The 23162-nt window shown below is 34.1% G+C and overlaps 1 protein-coding gene across 2 annotated transcripts in view; it reads left to right on the top strand.

Moving 5' to 3' along the window:
• The window catches only part of DPH6 (diphthamine biosynthesis 6), a 150653-nt gene that overhangs the window by 86892 nt on the left and 40599 nt on the right, over positions 1-23162 (top strand). For both annotated transcript variants that reach the window (XM_033107080.1, XM_033107079.1), the window contains exons 4-5: positions 2294-2367; positions 5961-6079. In XM_033107080.1, the coding sequence (XP_032962971.1) occupies positions 2294-2367; positions 5961-6079 (193 nt within the window). The remainder of the gene's footprint in view (positions 1-2293; positions 2368-5960; positions 6080-23162) is intronic.

Here is a 23162-nt window from a genome sequence, read left to right on the forward strand (position 1 = left end):
ACTTTGTGAGGGGTGTAAATGTCTAAGTATTACATTGTTTTGTACACCGGAAACTAATTTTTAAAAAAGAATACAAGACAACAACAATAACAAAAGTAATAGTAATAAAGAAGAAGATTATGAAAATGACAGAAGAAAATATTTACTGAGTGTTTACTAGGTGCTATTATTTATCTGAATTATTTTAATCTTTACAATAATCCTAGAAAACATGAATTAATATTATCCTCACTTAATGGGTAAGGAAACAAAAACAGAGAACTACATAACTTGCTCAAAATCACAGAGCTAGTCAGTGGTAGGGATGAAATTCTGGTGGGTAATCAGTATTGTTGAACAAATCACTAGTTAGATCTATATGTAGATTATATAGATTCCCAGATAGATAACTCATGGCTGTCTTACCATTAGCTTTGCCTTTCACTGTGGTTATCAAGTTTCCTCAGATCAAGAGCAGACAGGTACAGTAGTAGGCTCACAACATTTGACCTCAACTAGTTTTTCTAAGTTATTTTGTACATTTTTTAGCAGAGAAACCAAACTAGGTTTCTCATTATCCCCATTTGTTGTAAGAAAAGAGCCTTTCTTCTAAAATTGGACACATTTTGGTTCTAACTTAGAAGGTTAACACATTTTAAATGCGTAATCAATGCCAATTATTATTTTAACAGTGGCTGACTTAGTTAACAAAGAGAAAAACCATTGGCTCTTATCTTTGTTTCTATGATCTATAGAGAAATACATTCACACACACACACACACACACACTTAATACTTTATGTTTTCTTACGGCAGAACTGAAATTTTGAACTTTCAACACTATTCACTACTCTATGATCTATGCTATATTTGCATTTAATGAGGAACACTATGCCTTGACTTTTTCTAATGAATACAATGACTTTTATGAAAAGAAAATGGCTTCGGAAGGTTAGAGAAAGGTTATAAGCAAATGTTCTCACAAAGTTGCTGAAATAGGAAAGTAAAGGAAATCACTATTTTCCTGGAAACTTTATCTAATAGAAAGAGTCATTTTACTTTGGGGAGGTTTGGGCAGATATTTCTCTATCATTTTGGAGGGGAAATTTTAAATTGGCTCTATCTCCAAAGGCATGAAAGATTCCTGTTCTGCATTTTTTTTTATTTAGTATGGCATCCTTTTAGGACACACTGGATTATTTTAATATGTCTCAAATATTACACTTGTTTTTTATGTGAAACACTGTTGGGTTTTTTTTGTACGTTTCCAAGTTTGGAAAGACCAGAGTATTAATAATGAAGTCATCTCTCTGAAGTAGTTTCTTCTGTACTTCGTGTGCTACAATGGATTTTCTTTTACACCTATTCAGAGAATTTCTATTCAGTTTGTTATTAGTAATTACCCCTCAGTCACTTTCTTCATATCTATTTTCTCAATAGCACTTCCCTAGTATATACCTGTATTGTGTGTCATTCTTCCCTGAGTGTATTATCTTATACTTATTTATATTGAATCTCATCTTAGACCTATCCTTCCAAATCGTCAAGTTGTCCATATCTATCCATGTACTTGATTGATCTTCCTTCCTTTTTTTTTTTTTTAAATCCATCCTAGATTTGTGTCATCTACAAACTCAATCATATTGGAATTTACATTCTCCTCCAGGTCATTAATGACCATGCTGGAGAGACTAGTTCTCTTCCCTGCGGGACTCTGCTGGATATATACTGCTGGATGTTCTCAGTTGTAACTCTGTTGATAATGATCCGTTGCTTCCTTCCCATTGTAGAATTTTTTATCCATTGTACTATACTGTTACCTACGCAATGGCTCTACCATCTCTGCTTCCTGGGTGTTCCTAGGTCAATCATGCTTTTGTAAGATACAAGTAAAAATCATTATGTTCCCTTATCTACTTATGTCATTGCTTAATTAAAAAAAAAATTAATCTGGGAAAATACTGTCCTTAAATAGAAATTTTTCAAAAATTTCCTTCGAATGTCAGTGAGTCTTTAAAAATACATTAAGTGAGAAAACATTTTAGAAGAGCTGCTTGAGTCTTTGCCATTTCCATGGAAAGTGGTCTCTAGTTATTTGGATTTTAAGAAAAAGAATAATTATTTTCCCCACAGCTGAGAAGATGACTTAAATATATGTATTCTTTTTCCTGAATGTGGACTGCATTTTCAGTAAATTAGTTTGCTTCAAGGTGGTTTTCTAGATGAGACACAGTTCATTTACAATTTTCAGAGCATAGTGCAGAGTCATATGTGTATTCATTTTTAAAGTTATATTTTTTTCCTTTATTTTCAGGAAAAAGAAGAAGTAGAAGGAATATCTGTAGGTGCTATACTTTCTGACTATCAGCGCGTTCGAGTAGAAAATGTGTAAGAGAACATTATTTGTCTTATATTTTTAAATTATATGTACTTTAAGAATCTGAATAAATAAAAAATATAATTATATCCAAATAATAAATAGATATGGTATTCTCCATGCTCTATGAAATTAACTGTAAATATTTACCTAAGTAACAAAAGTTGCACTTTTAATTTTTTTCTATCCTTATATCACACATGGAGAAAACTCTTAACTTACCATAAGGAGAAATAAATTACTTATAAGTTGAGGCAAAGATTTTTAAAGTCAAAAGTATTCAATTTTTCCTTATTTGAATTGGTATACTCTTCTAATCTCTTTTAACATATCATTTGTAACAAAAATCAGAATCTAATAGAAAGAATGCAGTAACATTTCAAAGTTTAAAAAAGCTTATTAAGGAATTTACCCTGTGGTCCTTAGAATTCAGTTATTAGCCAAAAATATTCATGAATGAAATACTTAAGTGTAAAGCCGTTCAACTCTCAAGGAATTTTTAGGTTGTTGCTCCCCATTCTTTCTCATCCCCTAAAGGATGTAGCACTAGTGAAATATTGTATGTATCTACAAATACCAAAACAGTCCTTTCCATTAATCTATTAAAACACCATAAGTCAGATGATAATATTGATTATTTAATGTTGGTTTGGCAAAACATCACATGAATGTATTTATTTTTCATTTTTAATTTATTTGGATTAGTAAAATATTGCATAGAGACTTTATACATAGTTATATTAGCAGAAAAGAAACTGTGGACTCCAGTATTAATCTTGAGCATAACTTAACCTGGAAATAACTTTGCTATTCAAAATGATAAATGGAAATAAGAACTGTATTTATGTAATAGTTTCATATTCTTGACAAAGAAACATTCATATTGACTATCTCATTAAATACTTACATATTAATGGAACTGAAATCAAATTAAAATTTTTATTTTATTTATCTCTCCTAATTCTACAGTGAATTTAAGACAGTTAAAAATACAGAATTTTAAAACTAAATGAAAGGAAAGTAAGGCAAACCATAATTATGTAAAGGGGAATGTGATGATCTCATAATTGAGAGTATATTGAAATATCTCTGGAGTATCTCTAGAGAGTGCAGGTAGAAACAGGGGAGGTCAGACGTTTATTTTGAAAATGTTTTCCTTACATTCTGACTACCTACTTTTGAAAACAACTGATCTACAGATGTTGATGAATTGTATATTCTTTAAGCCATATGCTAGAAATGATATTATTCTCATCAGTTTTTAGTCATCTTCCCTAAGAATTACTTAGTTTACAGATCTGTTATTTTAATAGTTTCAAACCCAGTGGTTTCATGGGTAGTCAAAGGTAGATAGGACTGACATCTATTTATAAAAGTTAAAAAGCCAGTGAAAATGTGCCCTTGATTAGGAGGCTAAATGGAAGAAGGACCCATAGCATATTTGGATAGAGGCAAGATTTTTCTTAAAATGCAGTCTCAGATGCATTTCAACATATGGTTATAAAATGCCCAGATTTTATACCATAAAGCATATCTGCAAAAATTTTATCTTTGAAAATTTTAAAGCGGTGTTACTGAGAGTCCATTAGTCTACAAACTCAGTTTTGAATTAGACTGTCTTCAATTTGTAGTTTCTGTTGCATCATTAAATTTTCAAGATATCAAACATTTAATAAATGTCACAAGCTCAAATGCAACAATGATTTACAAAGGAGATGTATTTGAGGCATGATATTTTGAACTGTTAAAAGTTTTAAACAGGTGAAGAAGTTTGACTTAAGTCTACAAATAGTCAAAAGATCGTAGCTATCAAAGCAACAACCAAGAATTTTGCAATGACAGAAAGAGTTTTTTTTCAGTAAAAAATAAAAAATCTTAGCTAAAAATGGTAGGCATTAAACATCGGTGAGAGAACAGCAAGAACTGTAATGCTTGTGTTACGTGGGTAGTTTCAATTTTATCATTTTTATGTTTATTAACTGTGTGAACACTACTCTAGATGCTCTGGGACATTTTACAAATGAAAATTATATAATGGTCTTTCTAGTAAGAAAGATTTTGATTTCTTTGGAAGTCAGTCTCTATGTACATGAAAAACTAGTAATATTTTTAAGACCATGGATGAATTAATGTCCAAACATGAGGGACATTTACGAAGTAGTGGCATTTTCTGAGAGATCGGTGTGGGCTAGAGTAGCCAGTCAGGTAACCTCAGAGATATTATGGATAATGGGATTTAGAGCTGTATTTCTTACTTGAAATCTTATCTAAGCCACTTACAGTGGGACATGGGCAAGTCACTTGGCTTGGCCATTTATTGAATACCTATTTTATCCAGGCATTGTGCTATGTTCTTTATATTACTTTTTTAATCATAGTTTTCCTTGTAATTAATTACTTTTAATTATAGTTCTCCTTGAAAAAGTAACATTGAAGCAAAGGCATGAAGCAAGTAAAGAAGGTAGGGAGCATTGCTAGTATAAGGCCAAGTGTGAGCAGGCCAGGGGTGGCGGCTGGAGTGAGGTCAGAGGAGTATGAAATGAAGTATAAGAGCTAACCAGAGCGAGATCCATGTAGGTCTATTGTAAGAACTTTTACTGGGAGTGACGGGGAGGATTTTGAGCAGAGGAATCCCATGATTTGTTTTATGTTTTAAAAGGATCACACTGGCTGCTGTATTGAAGACTGATATTCAAAGGGCAAGGATGGAAACAGGGAAAGAAGTTAGGAAGATATTGACACGGGAGAGAATGGTAGCTCAGACCAGGGTGTTAGCAGTGGTGTTGGGAAGGAGTGATCCTATTCTGCGTGTGGTAGATTGGATGAGAAACGTGAAGAAAAGAGGAGTTAAGGATGACTTCACTTTCTAATCACTTAATCTTCTCAAGGTCTTTGAAAGGAAATATCTTTGTCCCTATTTATGAATGAGGAAATTAAAGACCCAGAGCTTGGTTTTGACTTGCTAGTGTCACCTCGCTAGTGAGTGCAGCTGTAGGTTTCAAACCCAAATTTATCTTGACTCCAAAACCCAGATTCTTTCCCTTGCGCCTCAATGTAAAATACGTAGTACAATGCCTGTAGCGTATTATGGTAGGTGCTCAGTATGTTGTACATTTTGTTCTTATAATTTTCTTTTCAGAGTCAAATTCCTTTAAAAATTTTCAAAGTTAGTAGATAAGAATAGTTCATGTAACCATAGGTATTGTAAAGTTAATCGGCATATGATTATTTTATCAGGCTAAATTGCCTATTTTGCATATGCTTCACAATTTTGATACCCAAGGAAGTTCTAAAAACAAGAATAATCATCCATTGGCATTTGGAAGCTCTTTTGCATAGATTTCTATAAACTTGTAGAGTCTTACTAAAATTAATACTTCTAAACTGCCTGGAGATTTCATTTTTATCTGTTTATGTATAGCCTGTGGAAATTAAATATGTTTATGTTGTATATATAAACTTCATTATGCGAAACATGTTTTTAAAACCATTTTAAGTGCTAAAATCCTTGAGAGAAGCATTATGTTTAAAATCAAAGTAATTGCTATGGATCCAAGTATAGAACATTAAGATGTCATCTGATTTTTTTCTTTTTATTTTATAGGTGTAAAAGACTTAATCTTCAGCCTTTAGCTTACCTTTGGCAGAGAAACCAAGAAGATTTGCTCCAAGAGATGATATCATCTAACATTCAAGCAATCATCATAAAAGTGGCAGCTTTGGGTATGTAGCCAGACTTAAGGGAGCTTTCTGTACCACACAGATAATCTGAGTTCACTAATAAGCAGTTACAGCAAAAAAGGAAGTATGATTTAGAATATAAAAATGTGGAGTCATCAGCTGAAGAAATTGAGTAAGGCGAAATTTTAAAATGGGTTTTTGACCATTTACCAAGGTAATTAATAGTGAGCCTCATAATTTTTTTTATAAATATGTAACTGCCTCTACAACTGGCATTGTATTGTGATCCTTTGATTTAAGTTCTTTTTATAGGATTTGGAATTCAGGTTCATAGGTAACAAGAAATACAGATTGTTGCTTTTTTTTAAGCTTTTTAAAAGCTGTATTTGGCACAACACATGATATTTTCCTTGTATTTTTTTTTTTTACATATTTTGAATAATGCTAAAGTAGAATGATTGGCTTTGTTTGTGGTATCAGAAATAAACAGAGTAGTGGGTTTTTGTTGGGACTGGTGAGACAATCATGTTTGAGAGAATGTCATTTGATCCGTTAGCATAGACAAAACAGGCAGTTGGTAATCTAATTCAAATATGGGTATTACACACGAACATATTAATTTGTTGTTTTGAATTTTTATAATTATGTTCATTTTTGAGAAACCATAGGGTTTGAGCCCAGTACATTTATTTCATGAACCCATTACAGGAAATGCCCTGGAGCCTCACAATTCTCAGAGCCTAAATTATGTACCTCATTTGAGAGTGTTTACCTTTCTGATCTCTGAAATAATGAGGTCTCAAATTGTGGAAGATTTTACAAACAAATTCACATTTTTAAACAGCATTAAAAGAAAGGCCCCATAATATTTCTCCTTGATAAAAACACCAAGCTTCTCCTTCTTGTTGAAGTCTAAGTATTGTCTTTAGTGGAAAGCCTTAGAGAACTTGCAGTTGATCACCTTAGCTGTTAAAAAGAGCAAGACTGAGGTGGTGTTGTGTTCTCATTTTTGAGAAAATGTTGCTCAGCCACTCTTATGATTGAAGTTCTCAGTATAGATCTTTTTGTCATATAAGTTTCTATGTAAATCTATACAGAGTGTATTCTCTTGCTCTCTCTTTTGGATTTTCTAAGATTGTCTAGCTCTGTAATGAAGTACATGTGACATCTCACTAGACAGTACAACCTTAGTCCCTTTTATTAATACAGAATGGAATGGATTAGAACCCAGAGAGAACCTGCCCCATGAGAAAGAGCCATAGAACATGACCTTACTACCACTTTTCTTATAGTATATAACTGATATTGTCTTTTCATTTGTGTGCGTGCCTCTATGTAGGGGTCAGAGATGGTGATTAAATGTATGAAACTTTTGGGTGAAGTATAAAATTGGGCTAATTTGTCCTTGGCCTCTCAATGACAGAAGTATATATCTGATTTTATCATGTACAGTGCATACGATGACTAGTTTCTGTGGATTATCTATGTAAAACTGAAAGTTATTCTCAAGAACAGTATTAAAGAAAGGTTTATGGAGGGGCACATTTCTTCTAAAGACACAGAAACATATAAATGATGCAATATAGGCTTCCAGTCTTCACCCTTGGCTTTTAATTTTTTCAGAAAAGGTTTTAAGTTAAAAAAAAAAATGGGACAATAGGATCTTTCCATGGGGAGAAGCGGTCAGCAAAGTTTTGTGGCCCTTGAGATTATGGAATGGTCTTAGAAAAGGGTTGGGCCTACCTTAATGTATAAAGATATATTTCCAATAATTGTGTTACATACCCTTGATGTCTGTGGGTTCAGGGAACTTATGAAATTTTCACATTAACAGCTTAGTTTCTAAAGAAATTTCTGGGTTTTAGACTTATTTAAATAACCATCTTCACATTGGATTTAAGAACAATCCTGCCTTTTGGAAATACTTATTTTTAATTATGAGTATTACATGAAAACACTCTTTCCATATAATGTTAAATTTTCAAAAATAAGAAAAGATTTCGTATGTGATCTAGCCTCTCCTCTCCCACCAAATACTCTGTTCCCAGAGATACACACCTGAGTGATGACTGATCATCTTGCTAGATCACTTTTTTTTGGTTTGTGTATATGTATATATAAAAATACTATGATTGTTTTATGGCTTTTTTAATATGACACGAATGGTATTGATCTCTGTGTATTGATCAGCAACTTGCCTTTATTCCTCAACAATATATCTTGGAGATTTTTTCCATGTCAATGAATATAGATCTACCTCATGTTTTGTTTTGTTTTGTTTTTAAATAACCTTTTATTGAAGTGTGACATAAATGCAAAAAAATGCACAAATTCTTAGTGTACGACAAAGAATCGACGAGCTTGATGAAATTCAATGCATTTGTCCCAAAGTAAACATACCTGTGTAATCAACACCCAACTCTAGATGTGGAACATTGTTAATATCCTCTTTTTCAATACTTGCTGAAGGTAACAACTCCCATGACTCTGAAAACTGTAAATTAGTTTTTCCTGGTTTTGAAGTTAATATGATTGAGTCCAAGAGTATATTCTCTATTGTGTCTGGCTTCTTTGACTCAAATTATGTTTATGAGATTCATCCACATTATTGAATGAAGCAATAATTTGTTGATTACTCATTATGGTATAGTTTCATTGTAGGACTATACCACAATTTAATTGTCCATTTTATCATTGATGACATGTCAGTAGTTTTCAATTTGGCACTGTTGCAGTCATGTACTGCCTAATGACATTTTAGTCAATCATGGACAGCATATTCTTTGGTGGTCCCATAAGATTATAATGAAGCTGAAACATTCCTATCGCCTAGTGATGTCGTGGCCATCACAATGTTGTAGCACAACGCATTACTCACGTGTTTGATGCTGCTGTAAACAAAATCGCTGCCTTGCCAGTCAGAGAAAAGTATAGCACATAAAATTATGTACAGTACCTAATACTTTATAATGATAAACAATTATGTTACTGGTTTATATGTTTACTATACTATACTTTTTATTGTTACTTTAAAGTGTACTCTTTCTACTTTTATAGAAAACTTTATTTAAAACAGCATGGCATGTTATGCCAGCAGTATTCCTACATATCTCATGTTTACTACGTCTCTTGATTGCATCATTTTCCCTTTTGCTTGATGTAACCTCGTGTTGTTTTGTACAGTAGCATCCTGTGCGGCCTATAACTAGGCCTAGGAAGAATATAGCCTAGATGTGTAGTAGGCTGTACCAACTAGGTTTGTGTAAGTGCACTCTATGATGTTCACTTAATGGCGAAATCACCAAATGACGCATTTCTCAGAACATATCCATGTCTTTAAGTGGCTCATGACTGTGTAAATAATGCTGCTATGAACATATGGGTCACGTTGTATATTTTCTGCCCCAGTTCTAACCTGGATTCCATTTCTTCAAGATGCCCAGATATCTTTTAATGGGATTTTTTTTTTGCCCTTGTCTGGGTGTGTGTAATGAAAACTTTGATTCTCAAGGATACGTAATATGTTATGTATTAGAAAATTCCACAATTACTAGGAACAGAAAGACCAAGTAGCAGGTCTGTAACACATTATTTCCAGTAACTGGGATAAACCTCCTAAAAAGAAAGAAAGAAAGAAGAAGCCATATAATCTTATAAACATTAACTACATGCCTCATGGCATACACAAACAAAGCAAAGTCACTAATATTTACTGTCTGAGGAGAGTCCTTATCTTTGGACAGTCTTTAGCTTGATGTGTCTGGCTGCTGTGATTGATTTTGGTAAATACACCTGGAATCTTTGGGTTTGGGGCATGACTCCATAGAACATGTCATGTAAAATATGTAACTATCTGAATATGAAATAGAGATATTTTACAACTGAGGTCACTATCTTCTGTGTGATGTAAACTACATGCATTGCTTAGAGACTTTACATGTTAACTTGTATCAGACAGGTCTAGTATATCCAGAAAACACCTGGAGGGTGATACTGATGGTTCTTACCCCCTCCCTGCTTCTCCTGGCCCTTTACCTGTATTCTTGAAATTATTAGTAAAATGTAATACCAGGTAAGGAGCCTCTGGTTTGTATGAATCTGATTTGACAATCCAGTCTTTTGTTATTGTAAACTGGACTAGTCAATAGGATTTTTTTTTTCCTGTCCCACAGATATAAGACACCTTTGGGAAAGAAAAGAGATAGGATAGAAAATCATGATGAGGACTCAACTATTGTTCACCGCTCTGGTAAAAACAGGACCCTTTAAAATAACAAAAAAAGAGATGGTAGTTGGAGAAAACACAGGAGACCATATTTACCCATCTCTGGCAAACCTTCTACTTCTTGAAAGTTATATTTGCTTACAAAATAACTAAATTAATCACTAAAAAAACCATATAGGCAGTTGAAGACCAAGGTCAGGTGACTACTGAATGCTAAAAAGTGAGCATTATTCTGTATAAGAGTTAGGGCTCTTTATAGAAAATACCAGCAAAAGCCTGGGGAATAATCAATGTCATGGATTATTAGAATTAACATTCAGGGGCCACATCACTATTTTAGACATTGTTGAATATAAAAGATTATTTAGGTTGAGCAGATGAATGATATGACAACTAACCTGCTGTAGTAGGTTAACACTGGGATTTGGCAGTCTTACCCTTTGAGGATTAAATGCCTTACTCCTTCCCAGAACTACAACTGAAATATTCCTTTTCAAATAGTAATAAGAATGGCACTCCAGAGTCACCTACTGGAAAGTAAAAGAAAGTCCTCTATTCCCAACCTGATGAATTGTTAAAATCAAAATGATACCTAAATAAGAAAGACGTTTGCTACTTCAGTTGCGTTGGCAACCATCCATCAAGCACCATGAACAACCGTGGTAACATGGTATCACAAAAAGAAAATGATAATTTTTTTCAGAAACCAAGCTAAAAGTCATAGAAGATTGAGATCTAAATGATAGAGAATTCAAAATAGCTGTCATCAGGAAACTCAGTGAGATAGAAGAAAACTCAGAAAAGCAGTTCAGTGAGCTCAGGAATAAAATTAATGAACAAAAAGAGTACTTTCCAAAGGTGATTAAAACTATAAAAGCCAGCAAAAATTCTGGAGCTGAAGAACTGAATAAATGAGATGAAGAATGCATTAGAAATCACTGGAAATAGAGCAGGCGATATGAAAGAGAATTCTCGAGCTCACAGATGGAGATCTAAAAATGACTCAGATGGAAGAGGAGAGAGAATTAAGATTTAAAAAATGAAAGAACTTTACGAGAACTATCTGTCTCTATTAGAAAGGGCAATGTGAGGATAACGGGTATCCCAGAAGAAGAGAGAGAGAAGGTAACAGAGAGCTTATTCGAAGAAATAATGAGATCTTTCCAAACATGGGAAAGAAACTGGACATAGAAGTGCAAGAGACTAACAAAACACCTGATTACCTCAATGTAAAAAGACCTTCTCTAAGACACATTATATTAAAACTGTCAAAAGTTAATGATAAAGAATTCCCAGGGTAGCCATGGAAAAAGAGACAGTAGCCTACAAAGGAAACCCTATCAGGTTATTACCATATTTCTCAGCAGAAATTCTGCAAGCCAGGGGAGACTGGAATGACATATTCAAAGTATTTGAAGATAGTAACCACCAGCCAGGAATACTGTATCCAGCAAAGTTGTCCCTTAGATATGAAGGAGAAATAAAAGGTTTCCTAAACAAAAGCTGAGGGAATTTACCACCACAAAACCCGCATTACAAGTAATGTTGAAAGGTTTCTTCTTCCTGAAACAAAAAGACAGAAGTATATGAAACTTTGTCTTTTTTTGAGTAAATGAAAAACAAATAAATAGAAGCATAAAATTGCAACTCTGTTTCAGAATAGGGTGCTAAACATTTAATTATAAATGTTAAAAGGTAAAAAGCATTAAAAATAACTATAGCTACTTTGATTTGGTCATGAACACACAACAATATGTGACAACAAAAACATAAAAGGGGAGGATAAAAAGTACTGAATTTGTATAGGCAAATGATGACATAATGCTATTAGAAGAAAAAGGACTCTTTTATCTATGAGACATTTTATACAACCTCATGGTAACCAAGAAACAAAAATCCAGAGCTGAGAAGGAACACAAAGAGGAAACAACAACAAAAAAACCCATATTAAACCACCAAATTAAGGTAGCAGACAGAAGCCAGTGGAAATACAGAGCAATGAGAAAATGAAAGTCAAGTGGCAGTAGCAAGTCCTCATACATCAACAGTCACCCTGAATGTAAATGGACTGAAGTTACCAATCAAAAGGTATAGAGTAGCAAGATGGGTTGAAAACACAAGATCAACTATATGCTGCTTTCAGGAGACTCATTTTAGTTCCAGTGACAAACAGACTCAAAATAAAGAGGTGGAAGGTGAAACACCAAGCATATGGTAACCAGAGAAAAAGGTGTAACCATACACACACACGCGCACACACACACACCCTGGAGGTGCCAAAAAAATGTCTACAAGTGGACACTTTGGTCATCATTGCTCAAGCAGTAGTTCACTGTAATCAGAAGTGTCTGGACGCTGATGGTAACCACTTTGAGCACCTCATGTAATTGCAGAAGTCAAATCGAGACTCGTGTTCATTTTTTGTTATCAGTATATATTGAGTATTACAATTTTAACACAGTTCTTTCCTTTCTTAAAATGTGTATACATTTTTTGGCTGTGTGTGTGTGTGTGTGTGTGTGTGTGTGTGTGTTCAGACAAAATGGACTTCAAGGCAAAAAAGATAACAAGAGGAAAAGAAGGACATACTACTATAACGATAAAGGGGACAAACCATCAAGAAGACATTTATTAACATATATGCACCCAACTTATGAGCACCAAAGTATATGAAGCAATAATTAACAGACCTAAAGGGAGAAAGAGACAGCAATACAATACTACACAACTTCAACATCCGACTTACAATAATGGATAGATCATCCAGACAGCAAGTTAACAAGGAAACATTGGCCTTAAATGACACATTAGACTACATGGGCTTAATAGATGTTTTCAGAACTTCCCATTCCAACGTGACAGTATACGCATTCTGCTTAAGTACACATGGAACATTCTCCAGGATAGACCATCTGTTGAAGTCTCAGTATGTTTAAGAAGATTGAAATCATATCAAGTATCTTTTCTGATCACAGCACTATGAAACTAGAAAGCTGGAAAAATTACAAATATGTGGAGATCAGACAACATACTACTGAACAACTATGGGTCAATGAAGACATAAAAGAAGAAATCAAAAGATACAGAGACAAATTAAAATAAAAATTTGACATACCAAAATCTTTTGGGATGCAGCAAAAGTAGTACTAAGAGGGAAGTTTATAGCATCACAGGCCTACCTCAAGTAGCAAGAAAAATCTCAAATAAACAATTTAACACTACACCTTAAGGAATTAGAAAAAGAAGAACAAACAAATCCCAATGTCAGTAGAAGGAAGGAAATAATAAAAATCAGAGTGGAAATGAGTGAAATAGAGGAAAAAAAGACAATAGAGAACATAAATGAAACAAAGAGCTGATTCTTGAAACACATAAAGTTGACAAACTCCTAACTAGACTCACTAAGCAAAGAAGAAAGAAGACTCATAAAATCTGAAAGCAAAGAGTAGTAACAACTAATACCGTAAAATGTAAAGGGTCATAAAACAATACTAGGTAAAGCTATATACCACCAAATGGACAACCTGGAAGAAATGCACAAATTCTTAGAATAATACCTTCCTAGCATGAATCATAAAGAAATAGAAAACCCGAAAAGACCCTTTACTAATAAGGAAATAGAAACAATAATCAAAACTTCCCAAAAAACAGAAGTCCAAGACCAGATGGCTTCACTAATGGATTCTATGAATCATTCAAAGAAAATGTGATACCTCTGCTTTTCAAACTTTCAAAAAAAATTGAAGAGGAGGCAATGCTCCCTAACTCATTTTATGAGACCAACATTACCATGATTCCAAAACCAGGCCAGGACCACATTCAAAAAAAGAAAATTACAAGCCAATACCTCTGATGAACATAAATGCAGAAATCCTCAACAAAATACTACCAACTCGAATATAACAATACATTAAAAAGATCATATACCACTATCAAGTAGAATTTATTCCAGGATTGCAAAGATGGGTCAACCCTTGCAAATCAGTCACCATAATTTATACCACATTAACAATATAAAGGATAAAAATTATATGATCATCTCCATAGATGCAGAAAAAAGCATTTGACAAGATACAGCATTCATTTATAAAAACTCTCAATAAAATGGATATAGAAGGAAAGTGCCTCAACATAATAACGACCATATATGACAAACCCACAGCTAACATCATATTCAGTGATTAAAAACTAAAAATGTTTGTCCTCTAAGATGAGGAATAAGACAAGTTTGCCCACTCCCACCACTGTTACATAGTACTACAAGTACTAGTGAGAGCAATTAAGCAATAAAAGGCATTCAAATTGAAAAGGAAGAAGTAAAACTCATTATTTACAGATAGCATGATTTTATATATAGAAAACCCTAACGACTCCACCAAAATGTGTTAGAAATAATAAATGATTACAGTAAATTTGCGGGATACAAAATCAATATACAAAAATGTTTTTCTATATACTAACAATGAACTATTAGAAAGAGAAATGAAGAAAACAACCCCATTTATAGTCACAAGAAAAAGAATAAAATATCTAGGAATAAACTTAACAAAGGAGGTGAAAGACCTCTATACTGAAAACTACTAGACACTGTTGAAAGAAATTGAAGAGAGACTCAAAGAAATGCAGACAGATTCCATGTTCATGGAATAGAAGAATTAACATTGTTAACATGTCCATATTACCTAAAGCAATCTACAGATTCAGTGCAATCCTGAATCATAATCCCAATAACATTTTTCACAAAATAGAACCAAACATTCTCGAATTTGTATGGAAACACAAAATACCCTAAATAGCCAAAGCAATCCTGAGAAAAAAGAACAAACCTGGAGGTATTACACTCCCCAATTTCAAACTATACTACAAAGCCGTAGTAACCAAAACAATATGGTACTGGCTGAAAAACAGATATGCAGACCAATGGGACAGAATTGAGAGCCCAGAAATAAACCCACACATATATGGACAATTAATTTATGCTATACAAGTTAAGAAAGGACAGTCTATTCAATGAACAATGTTGGGAAAACTGTGCAGCCATATGCAAAAGAATGAAACTAGACCACTATTTTATACCATACATAATAAATTAATTCAAAATGGATTAAACTTAAATGTAAGACATGCAACAACAAAATATATAGAAGGAAACAAAGGCACTCAGTTTCTAGACATTGATTCAATGGAGTTTCTATGAATTTGACTTCAAAAGACCAGTGAAGTTCAGCATTAGGAATAGAGACAGTGGAAATGTAATGACTGTATGCGATGTCAGAGGGGTAGTAGATGGGGGGAGGAGCGTTATCACTGTGTGAGGGATATAAATGATAAATGTGTATTACATTGTTTTGTACACCTGAAACTAATATAAATAAATAAATAAATAAATAAATAAATAAATAAATAAATAGGAAAAACAGCAGGGGAAACAAAAATAAACAAATGGGACTACATCAAACTGAAAACCTTCTGTAAGCAGCAAAGGAAACCAACAAAACAAAAAGACGACCAACTGAATGGAAAAAGATATTTGTAAATTATATTTCTGATAAGGGTTAATGTCTAAAATATATAAAGAACTCATTCAACTCAACAACAAACAACCCAATTAAGTAAAGGGCAGAGGATCTGAATAGACATTTTTCTACGAAAGACTTACAGATGGCCAAGCAGACATATGAAAATATGTTCAACATCACCAATTATTATGGAAATGCAAATCAAAACTACAATGAGATTTCACCAAAATGGCTGTTATTGAAAATAACAAGTGTGGGAGAGACTGTGGAGAAATGGGAACCCTCATATACTGTTGATGGGAATGTAAATTTGTGCAGCTACTGTGGAAAGCAGTATGGAAGTTCTTCAAAAAGTTAAGATTAGAAGTATTTTTGATCCAGCAATTCCTCTTCTGGGTATTTATCCATAGAAGACAAAAACACTAATTCAAAAAGATATATGTACCCGCAACAGCATTATTTGCTATACACATACACACACACACACACACACACACACACACACACACAGGAATACTAGTCTGCCTTAAAAAAGATGAAATACTGTCTTTTGTTACAACATGGATGGACCTAGAGGATATTATGCTAAGTGAAATAAGCCAGATGAAGGACAAAAACTATTTCATTCATGTGGAGTATAAAATAAAAAAGTAACAAATGAACGAACAAAACAAAACACAAACAAACTCAAAGATACATAAAACAGAATGTTGGTCACCTGAGGGGAAAGTGAGTGGGAAGAGGGTGAAATGAGTAAAGAGAGTCACTTATACAGTAATGGATGGAAACTAGACTTTTGGTGGTGAGTACACAATAGAGTATACAGATATCCATTTATAATGTTGTACACCTGAAAATCTGTATAATGTTATTAAACAATGTTACATCAATAAAAAATAAACAGGTAAATATTAAAAACAAACAATATGTTGCTAAGATTCCACATAGTTATAATGGAAAGCAGGTATCTACTGCCTGCCATAGCTTGATTTAGTTCTTCAAATATAGAATATGTTAATGTAAGTAGAATTCATTTAAGGAAATTGGAACACCACCCTTGAGGGAGATGGATTTCAGAGAGAGATAACGAATCGATATTACTGATAATTCCTCTCTGAAATTATTCAAAGTACATTTTTGGAAAACTTATACCACCAGGCAGAGCTGTATTTGGTATAATATACCAATTGACACTCTCATGGGACTTACATCATTTTAGTGTGCAAACCATTTTCCTAAATTGCCCATGGTAATAACCCATATTCTAGCTTGATTACTATTGCCTCTGCTGTCATTTTGTAGGGATTTTTGGTGCTGTGTTGGGGTGCTGACATCCGGTCAGAATCATGTTCCTGAAAGCTTATCACGATGAAAAGGACACGCTAGTCCAAATAGAGACACTAGAGGGAACTGTCTTCCAGTAGATTGATTGCATCTCAAAATGGCCCTGGAGGGACAATGGAACTTGAAAGGGCTGGACTAATAGAGTATTTACTTTTATGGAACATCATATCAGTCAACAGTGCAGGAAGAGGGCATGTCTCCTTACCCAGGAAAGATTATGGAATATTGTAATCAGATGAAAGTTATTGTTTTTAAAGATCAATGACCAGGAGTGTCAGAAGCCAAGCTAAGAATGCCAATTTATGGGGATACCACAGGTAGCCTAGATTAGGGTAGGCATTACTGGACAGTGAGGCCTATATTTGTTTTCCTAGTAATCACAGGTAATAAAGTTCCCTGGCCTCATAAAGCTTTGGAGTATTTCCTCTTTTTCTATTGTCTGAAAGATTTTCTTTAAGATGGTATTATTCTTTCTTCAGTGTGTGAAGTACATATTGCTTATGCCATCTGAATATGGAGACTTCTTTTGGGGAAAGTTTCAATTTAAAATTAAATCGCTTTGTTAGATTAAGGCTATTCAGATTTTCATTTCTTATTTCAATTAAATAAGTTGTTTTTCTCTGAATTTGTCCATTTTTTCTAAGTTTTGAATATTATAGATGTAAAGTAGTTCCTAAGGTCTTCTTACTGTCTCTTTAGAACTGGTAGTGATGTAATCTTTTTCATTCCGGTTGGTAATTTTTTCTTTCCTTGCTTTTATGAGTCTTGTATGGACTTGCTGGTTATAATCTTTGGATTTTTGTTGATTTTCTATATTACATGTTGGTTTTCTATTTCATTAATTTCTGTTGCTATCTTTGTTATTCCTTCCATTATACGTTTCTCTTTTTAAAAACTCTGTTCAGTCCTAATCAGGGAAAAACCCAATTCTTTCTTACTCTATGTTTCTTTCCTGTGTGTCTTCTTTACTCCTCATGCAAAACATTTGACGTCTGCTCACCAGATGTGTGGAGGTCTTTCCCAACACCAAACAATTCATGACACCAGCTGCATGTCCTATAATTCAACTCGGTTCTGACAGTATCTACCTGGAGATAGCATTAGGTTCAGGTAAAGAGCTCAGTCCCAGAAAACCACCCTCTAATTCAGAATCCAGTCACAAGCCCAGGTTAACACTTGTGCTTCTAACCAACCATCTATAGACTTGAGGTTCCAAGGATCCCCACTCCCCCCTCGGACTTCAGATGCCAGTCCCAAGTCCAGGTTGTTACCTGTACTTCTGACTGACTGGCTATAAATCAGATGTTTCCATGACCCCTTCCCCCTTTGGATTCAATTAATTAGCTAGAGTGAGTCACAGAATTCAGGGGAATGTTTACCAGTTTATTATAAAAGGATAATGATAAAGGATACTGATGAACATCACAAAATTGGTTCTCCTGGCAACCAGACCCCATCCTTAGGCGGGGACCAAAAGGCACCTCCTTAACATAACAAAAAACACTTTTTATAGTTCTCATCACTTAAGAAATTCCAGGGATTTTTGGGAGCTCTGTGCCAGAAATGGACAAAGACCAAATATTTCTTACTATAAATCACAATATCACAATGCCTAACCTCAAAATGCTCATCCTCATTATATTCCATTGTTTTGGGTATTTGTTTCTCTAATTCTTTTAACAAAATCATTGTTTCCGAAGGTGTGCCATGTTAACCGGGGCTTTTTAGCTTGTGGCACTTTGCTGTTTATGCACCTTAGTTTAAGGAGCACTTTAGTTTAGTGTGGTTTAACTTGACTCAGAATCAAAATAGTACTCAAGAAATAGTACTGGACTCAAAATCAAAATATGTGATTTTAGTGCCTTAGTTTATCATTTCTTAGCCTTGCAACCTAGAGGATTCACTTAGCCCCAGTACTTCCATTTTCAGCCTCCATTTTCTTAAACAATGTTTTATCATTTGTTCTACTAAACATTTACTACCAAAATGGAACAGAATGTGTGAGTTTTTTGATGAGTTTAATATGTTCCACACATTACTATTACTGCTAGGTAGGCATAGGGATAATTATGAGCAACTTTTAATATGCTGTAATATATGTGAACAAGTAAACTTAGTGGGTAAGCTTCTCTCGTAGATGTCATTTGCTGTTTCATTTTCCTGTTTGGCAAAAAAGAAACTTGTGTACTTGTGCTGCAGCATCAATCCAACACACCTCTCTTTCTTGTCTTCACCTCAGAAGATCATTGGAAGTTTCCCATGCAACAGACGGGATATAGGCAAGACAGTTAAGCCTCTGGTTTTCACTAGAACTGGAGCTAGGAGGTATCTTTTTCTTTTTCTGTTTTGACAGGTTTAGAAAAGTCGGTGTCTAAACTGTAGTTTAATCTTGGGGATTTTGGCTCCCTATACTTATTAATCTCACTTTTTTATTTCCTTTGTTAGAGATATTTCAGATCAGATGTAGTTATATTTTGGGAAATTGGAGCAGTATCACAATTTCTAAACAGTGTTTTTAAATGACCTCAAAATGTTTAATTTGAAAGATATAGGAAGTGAATTCATAGTTGACATTGATGATGCCTTACACTAATTTTTCTAGGAGGAAATGTTTGTATTAAGCAGTTAAAGACATAATTATAATGATTATTGCACAAAGCCCAGGTTTAGAGGGGCTTAGAGAGCAAATACGACAAATAGTTTTAGATAGTAATTAGATTGAAAATCACTGATTTTATTTCATTTTATTTGGCTACTGGATAAAAAAGATAAGAATAAATTTCTTACCTGCCTCAGTCAAGACTAATTAGATGTAAGCAAATGTAATGGAGCTTGGGTACTCTGGGGCCGTTTACCCGTGCTTCAATAATTGCATTGCTTTTTTTTTAAGTATGAAGGTTGTTTAACCTATCAAGTGGCAAAAAAAGTTAAAGTACAGGTTATCTGTTTATCTTTTAGTTAAATAACTATATGTACTTTATAAACCAAGCAGTTTTGAATGCATGAACAAATAATAGACTCCAGTCAAAAGTGAATGCAGCTGATGGTATGCGATTATTATATCTGTGTCTCTAATTCATTAGCGTTAGCATGACTTCAAACTACTGCCATCCTTTGTTCCCTTTTATTCTATTGCCTTTCACTGGAAAAGTTCAAGTTTCACCTAAACAATACATAATTGAACAAGTATTATATTGTGATAACTTTTCTTTCCATTTAATCTTTACAAATTAACAAGGTTGACTTTGTTCCAAGACCCAGATCCACATCAACAAATTAATCTTTTCCTCTAAATGCCAGGGGTGCCAAAAAACATATATACACATAACTTGCATTCATCTTTTGTTATCGGTATATATTGAGTATTACAATTTTAATACAGTTTTTTCCTTTCCTAAGATGTGTATACATTTTTTTGGCACCCTCTGTATGTCTCTTTTTTTTTTTAACAGACTAGGTTTAGGTCTTCTGTCCACAATCTCCTAGGATCTAGCTTCCATTCAATCACTATTTTGATTTTGCCACTCCTAACTCATAAAAACTACACACCATACAGTTGGAAGATAAAATAATATTACCAAAGTAATATCCACATAAGGGATAGATTTTTTTTTCCATGACAGATACCCTTTTAATATTGAATTCTATTGATACTTAAAATGTGATTTACTTTACTTACAGTTTTTCAAAGACATACCTCCTGTGTAAAAACAATAGATTTTGTGTGTATGTAACATAAGATTAAAGTCTATGAAAAAGGAATTCATAGAAAAAACCTGAAAATGTCAACGGCTTAGTAGCAGATATCTCCAGAAGGTGTTAATATGAAAAATTTATTTTTATGTTTTTTTTTAATGTTTTCTGTATTTCTTACAATGAATAGAAATTGCTTTTTTTAAATAGGGAACGATTGCATGAAAATGGGACACAGAAACAACTATAATTCAGTAGAGTAGAGAGCGTCCAGGACAATGGAAGGACAACCACCGGTGCTATAGAAGGATTATGTAAAGGTACTACTATATATTTAGCCTGAAGTGAAAGCAGCAGGTTACTGGGCCAAGGAGAACAGAGATTTTTACAGCAATTCACAGTATTTGAAAGCCCACTGGTACTTTCTGTGGTCTCAGAGGATAATTGTAAGAGCCAGTAGAAGTTACATAGTGAAACAGGTCTTGGTTTGGTATCGGAACTTTCTCATGTTTGGAGCTCTCAAATAGTTACATAAGAGGTTGTCACAGGCCCTTGTGTGAGTTTCTTCAGGCATCGATTACATGGCCCTTGCGCTTTCCCAGATAATACTGCCCCTTCATGCTGAGGCAGGAGAGATAATGAGAAGTTACAAAACTGAGCTAGCTAAGGTTGTTTTTGAGGGGAACTTCCATCCTCCCCTAATGGCTTCTGGCTCCTTGAAGGACGGAGGTTTGCCACCATTGGATAATTTCAGAACAATATGCCACTGGCTCTGAAGGCAGTTCTATAGAGAGAATTTTGTAGATGGCCTGAGTAAAAGGCAAATGCATACTATTGGAAGGCTCATATAGTGTCCAAAGGTGACCACTTTGAAGGCAACAGCCCTCACTTAAACACATTAAAACATCAGTCTCATTATTTCATTACTTGTTAGTTTTCATTAAAACTTGATGCTTGCACAGAGCACAATGATGAGAAACTTAAACTCAATTATGGCGTTCAGATTCCATTTAATTAGTAAAAATTTTCTTACATGCTTTTGTTTGTTGCCGTTGCCTGTTGGTCTCTTGTTTTTGTTTTTTGTTTGTTTATTTGATTGATTAGGGAGCACTCCTTCCCTCCCTACTGGTACCCTGCGTCCTGTCTTTAGTGAAATTTGTTTGTTTGTTTTAATTTGAAAGTGATCGATACTTCTGGAAGAGGTAACCCAATGTTAGGGAAGAAAAGAGAAATTGTTCCTGAAATTTTGTTTTCATTACTTAGCAAGTTTTACAGTTAATGACAGAAGTTTCTCTTATGGCCTCTCCTCCCAGAGACTGTGCTTATTTATTTTCTCCAATAGTCTCATGTGACCTTGCTAAAAGCTTCATTTACTGGTTTTCTTCTATCTAGTATTTTATTGACATTTCCAGATAAGTTTAATAGGATGGAGAGAAACAGTGTTCTCTTTATAGACTCAGTGGGTGATTTGACCTTAGCAAGTTAACCTTATCCTGATGTTGAAGGAAGCTATTCTTAATTAAACTCTATCAGTTTCTCCATTATCACCAGGAGAGCCATTGGTGTGTAATTCTATAAATCTTAATTTGATTGTTTTTCTTTCCTTCAGAAAAGATACCATATTAGCAAAATTGTAATATTTGGAAACAGTTGCTGGTTTTCCGGAGACATTGCCTATCCTCGTCTGTAGCACAGCCATTTCACACTTTATTTCCTTCAGAAACTCTCAGTTGAATACCATCTGGTCATGGTGATTTATTGCTCTGGAATTTCTCAAGTTGCTCTATTATTTCCTCCTAGGAGATTGCTCTCTGCTACTGCCCCACTGATTTTCTCAGAAAGTGCCCTTGGAATAGTCGTTTCCCCAGTATCCTGTACAGTAGAGGCCAATGCCAAATAAAACTGAACTAAATTTCTCTACTGCTTCTCATCCTCTAACTTGCTGTCCTCGTTGCAAGTCCTCACTGAGGGGGAGAAACTCAGCAGTTAGTCCAACCACTTGTGTTGGCTGTTTAGTCCTCATGTTACCTTTTGTCTTTTTTTATTTTTCAGATGCATCCTTTCCTTGACAATGTATTTGTAGGATTTAATTAAGAAAAAACTGTTAAGTGTTAAAAAAAATATTCTAAATACTTTCCACATGTTCTCAAATGTCTGTATGGAATTCTTTCCAGTTTGCAAAGAAAAAAAACTACAGATTTCTCTTGACCTTTCAAATAATGGCACGATACATACAAGTATATCTCTCATAACCAGTGTCCTATCTGTCCTCCAAGCAGCCTGGGTAGTTTTTAAACTCTCTCCTTGCCTCTTGGAGGACTACTAACCATTTTTGTTTTTCTTC

The sequence above is a fragment of the Rhinolophus ferrumequinum genome, chromosome 6 (assembly GCF_004115265.2).
Source record: "Rhinolophus ferrumequinum isolate MPI-CBG mRhiFer1 chromosome 6, mRhiFer1_v1.p, whole genome shotgun sequence".
Taxonomy (NCBI): domain Eukaryota; kingdom Metazoa; phylum Chordata; class Mammalia; order Chiroptera; family Rhinolophidae; genus Rhinolophus; species Rhinolophus ferrumequinum.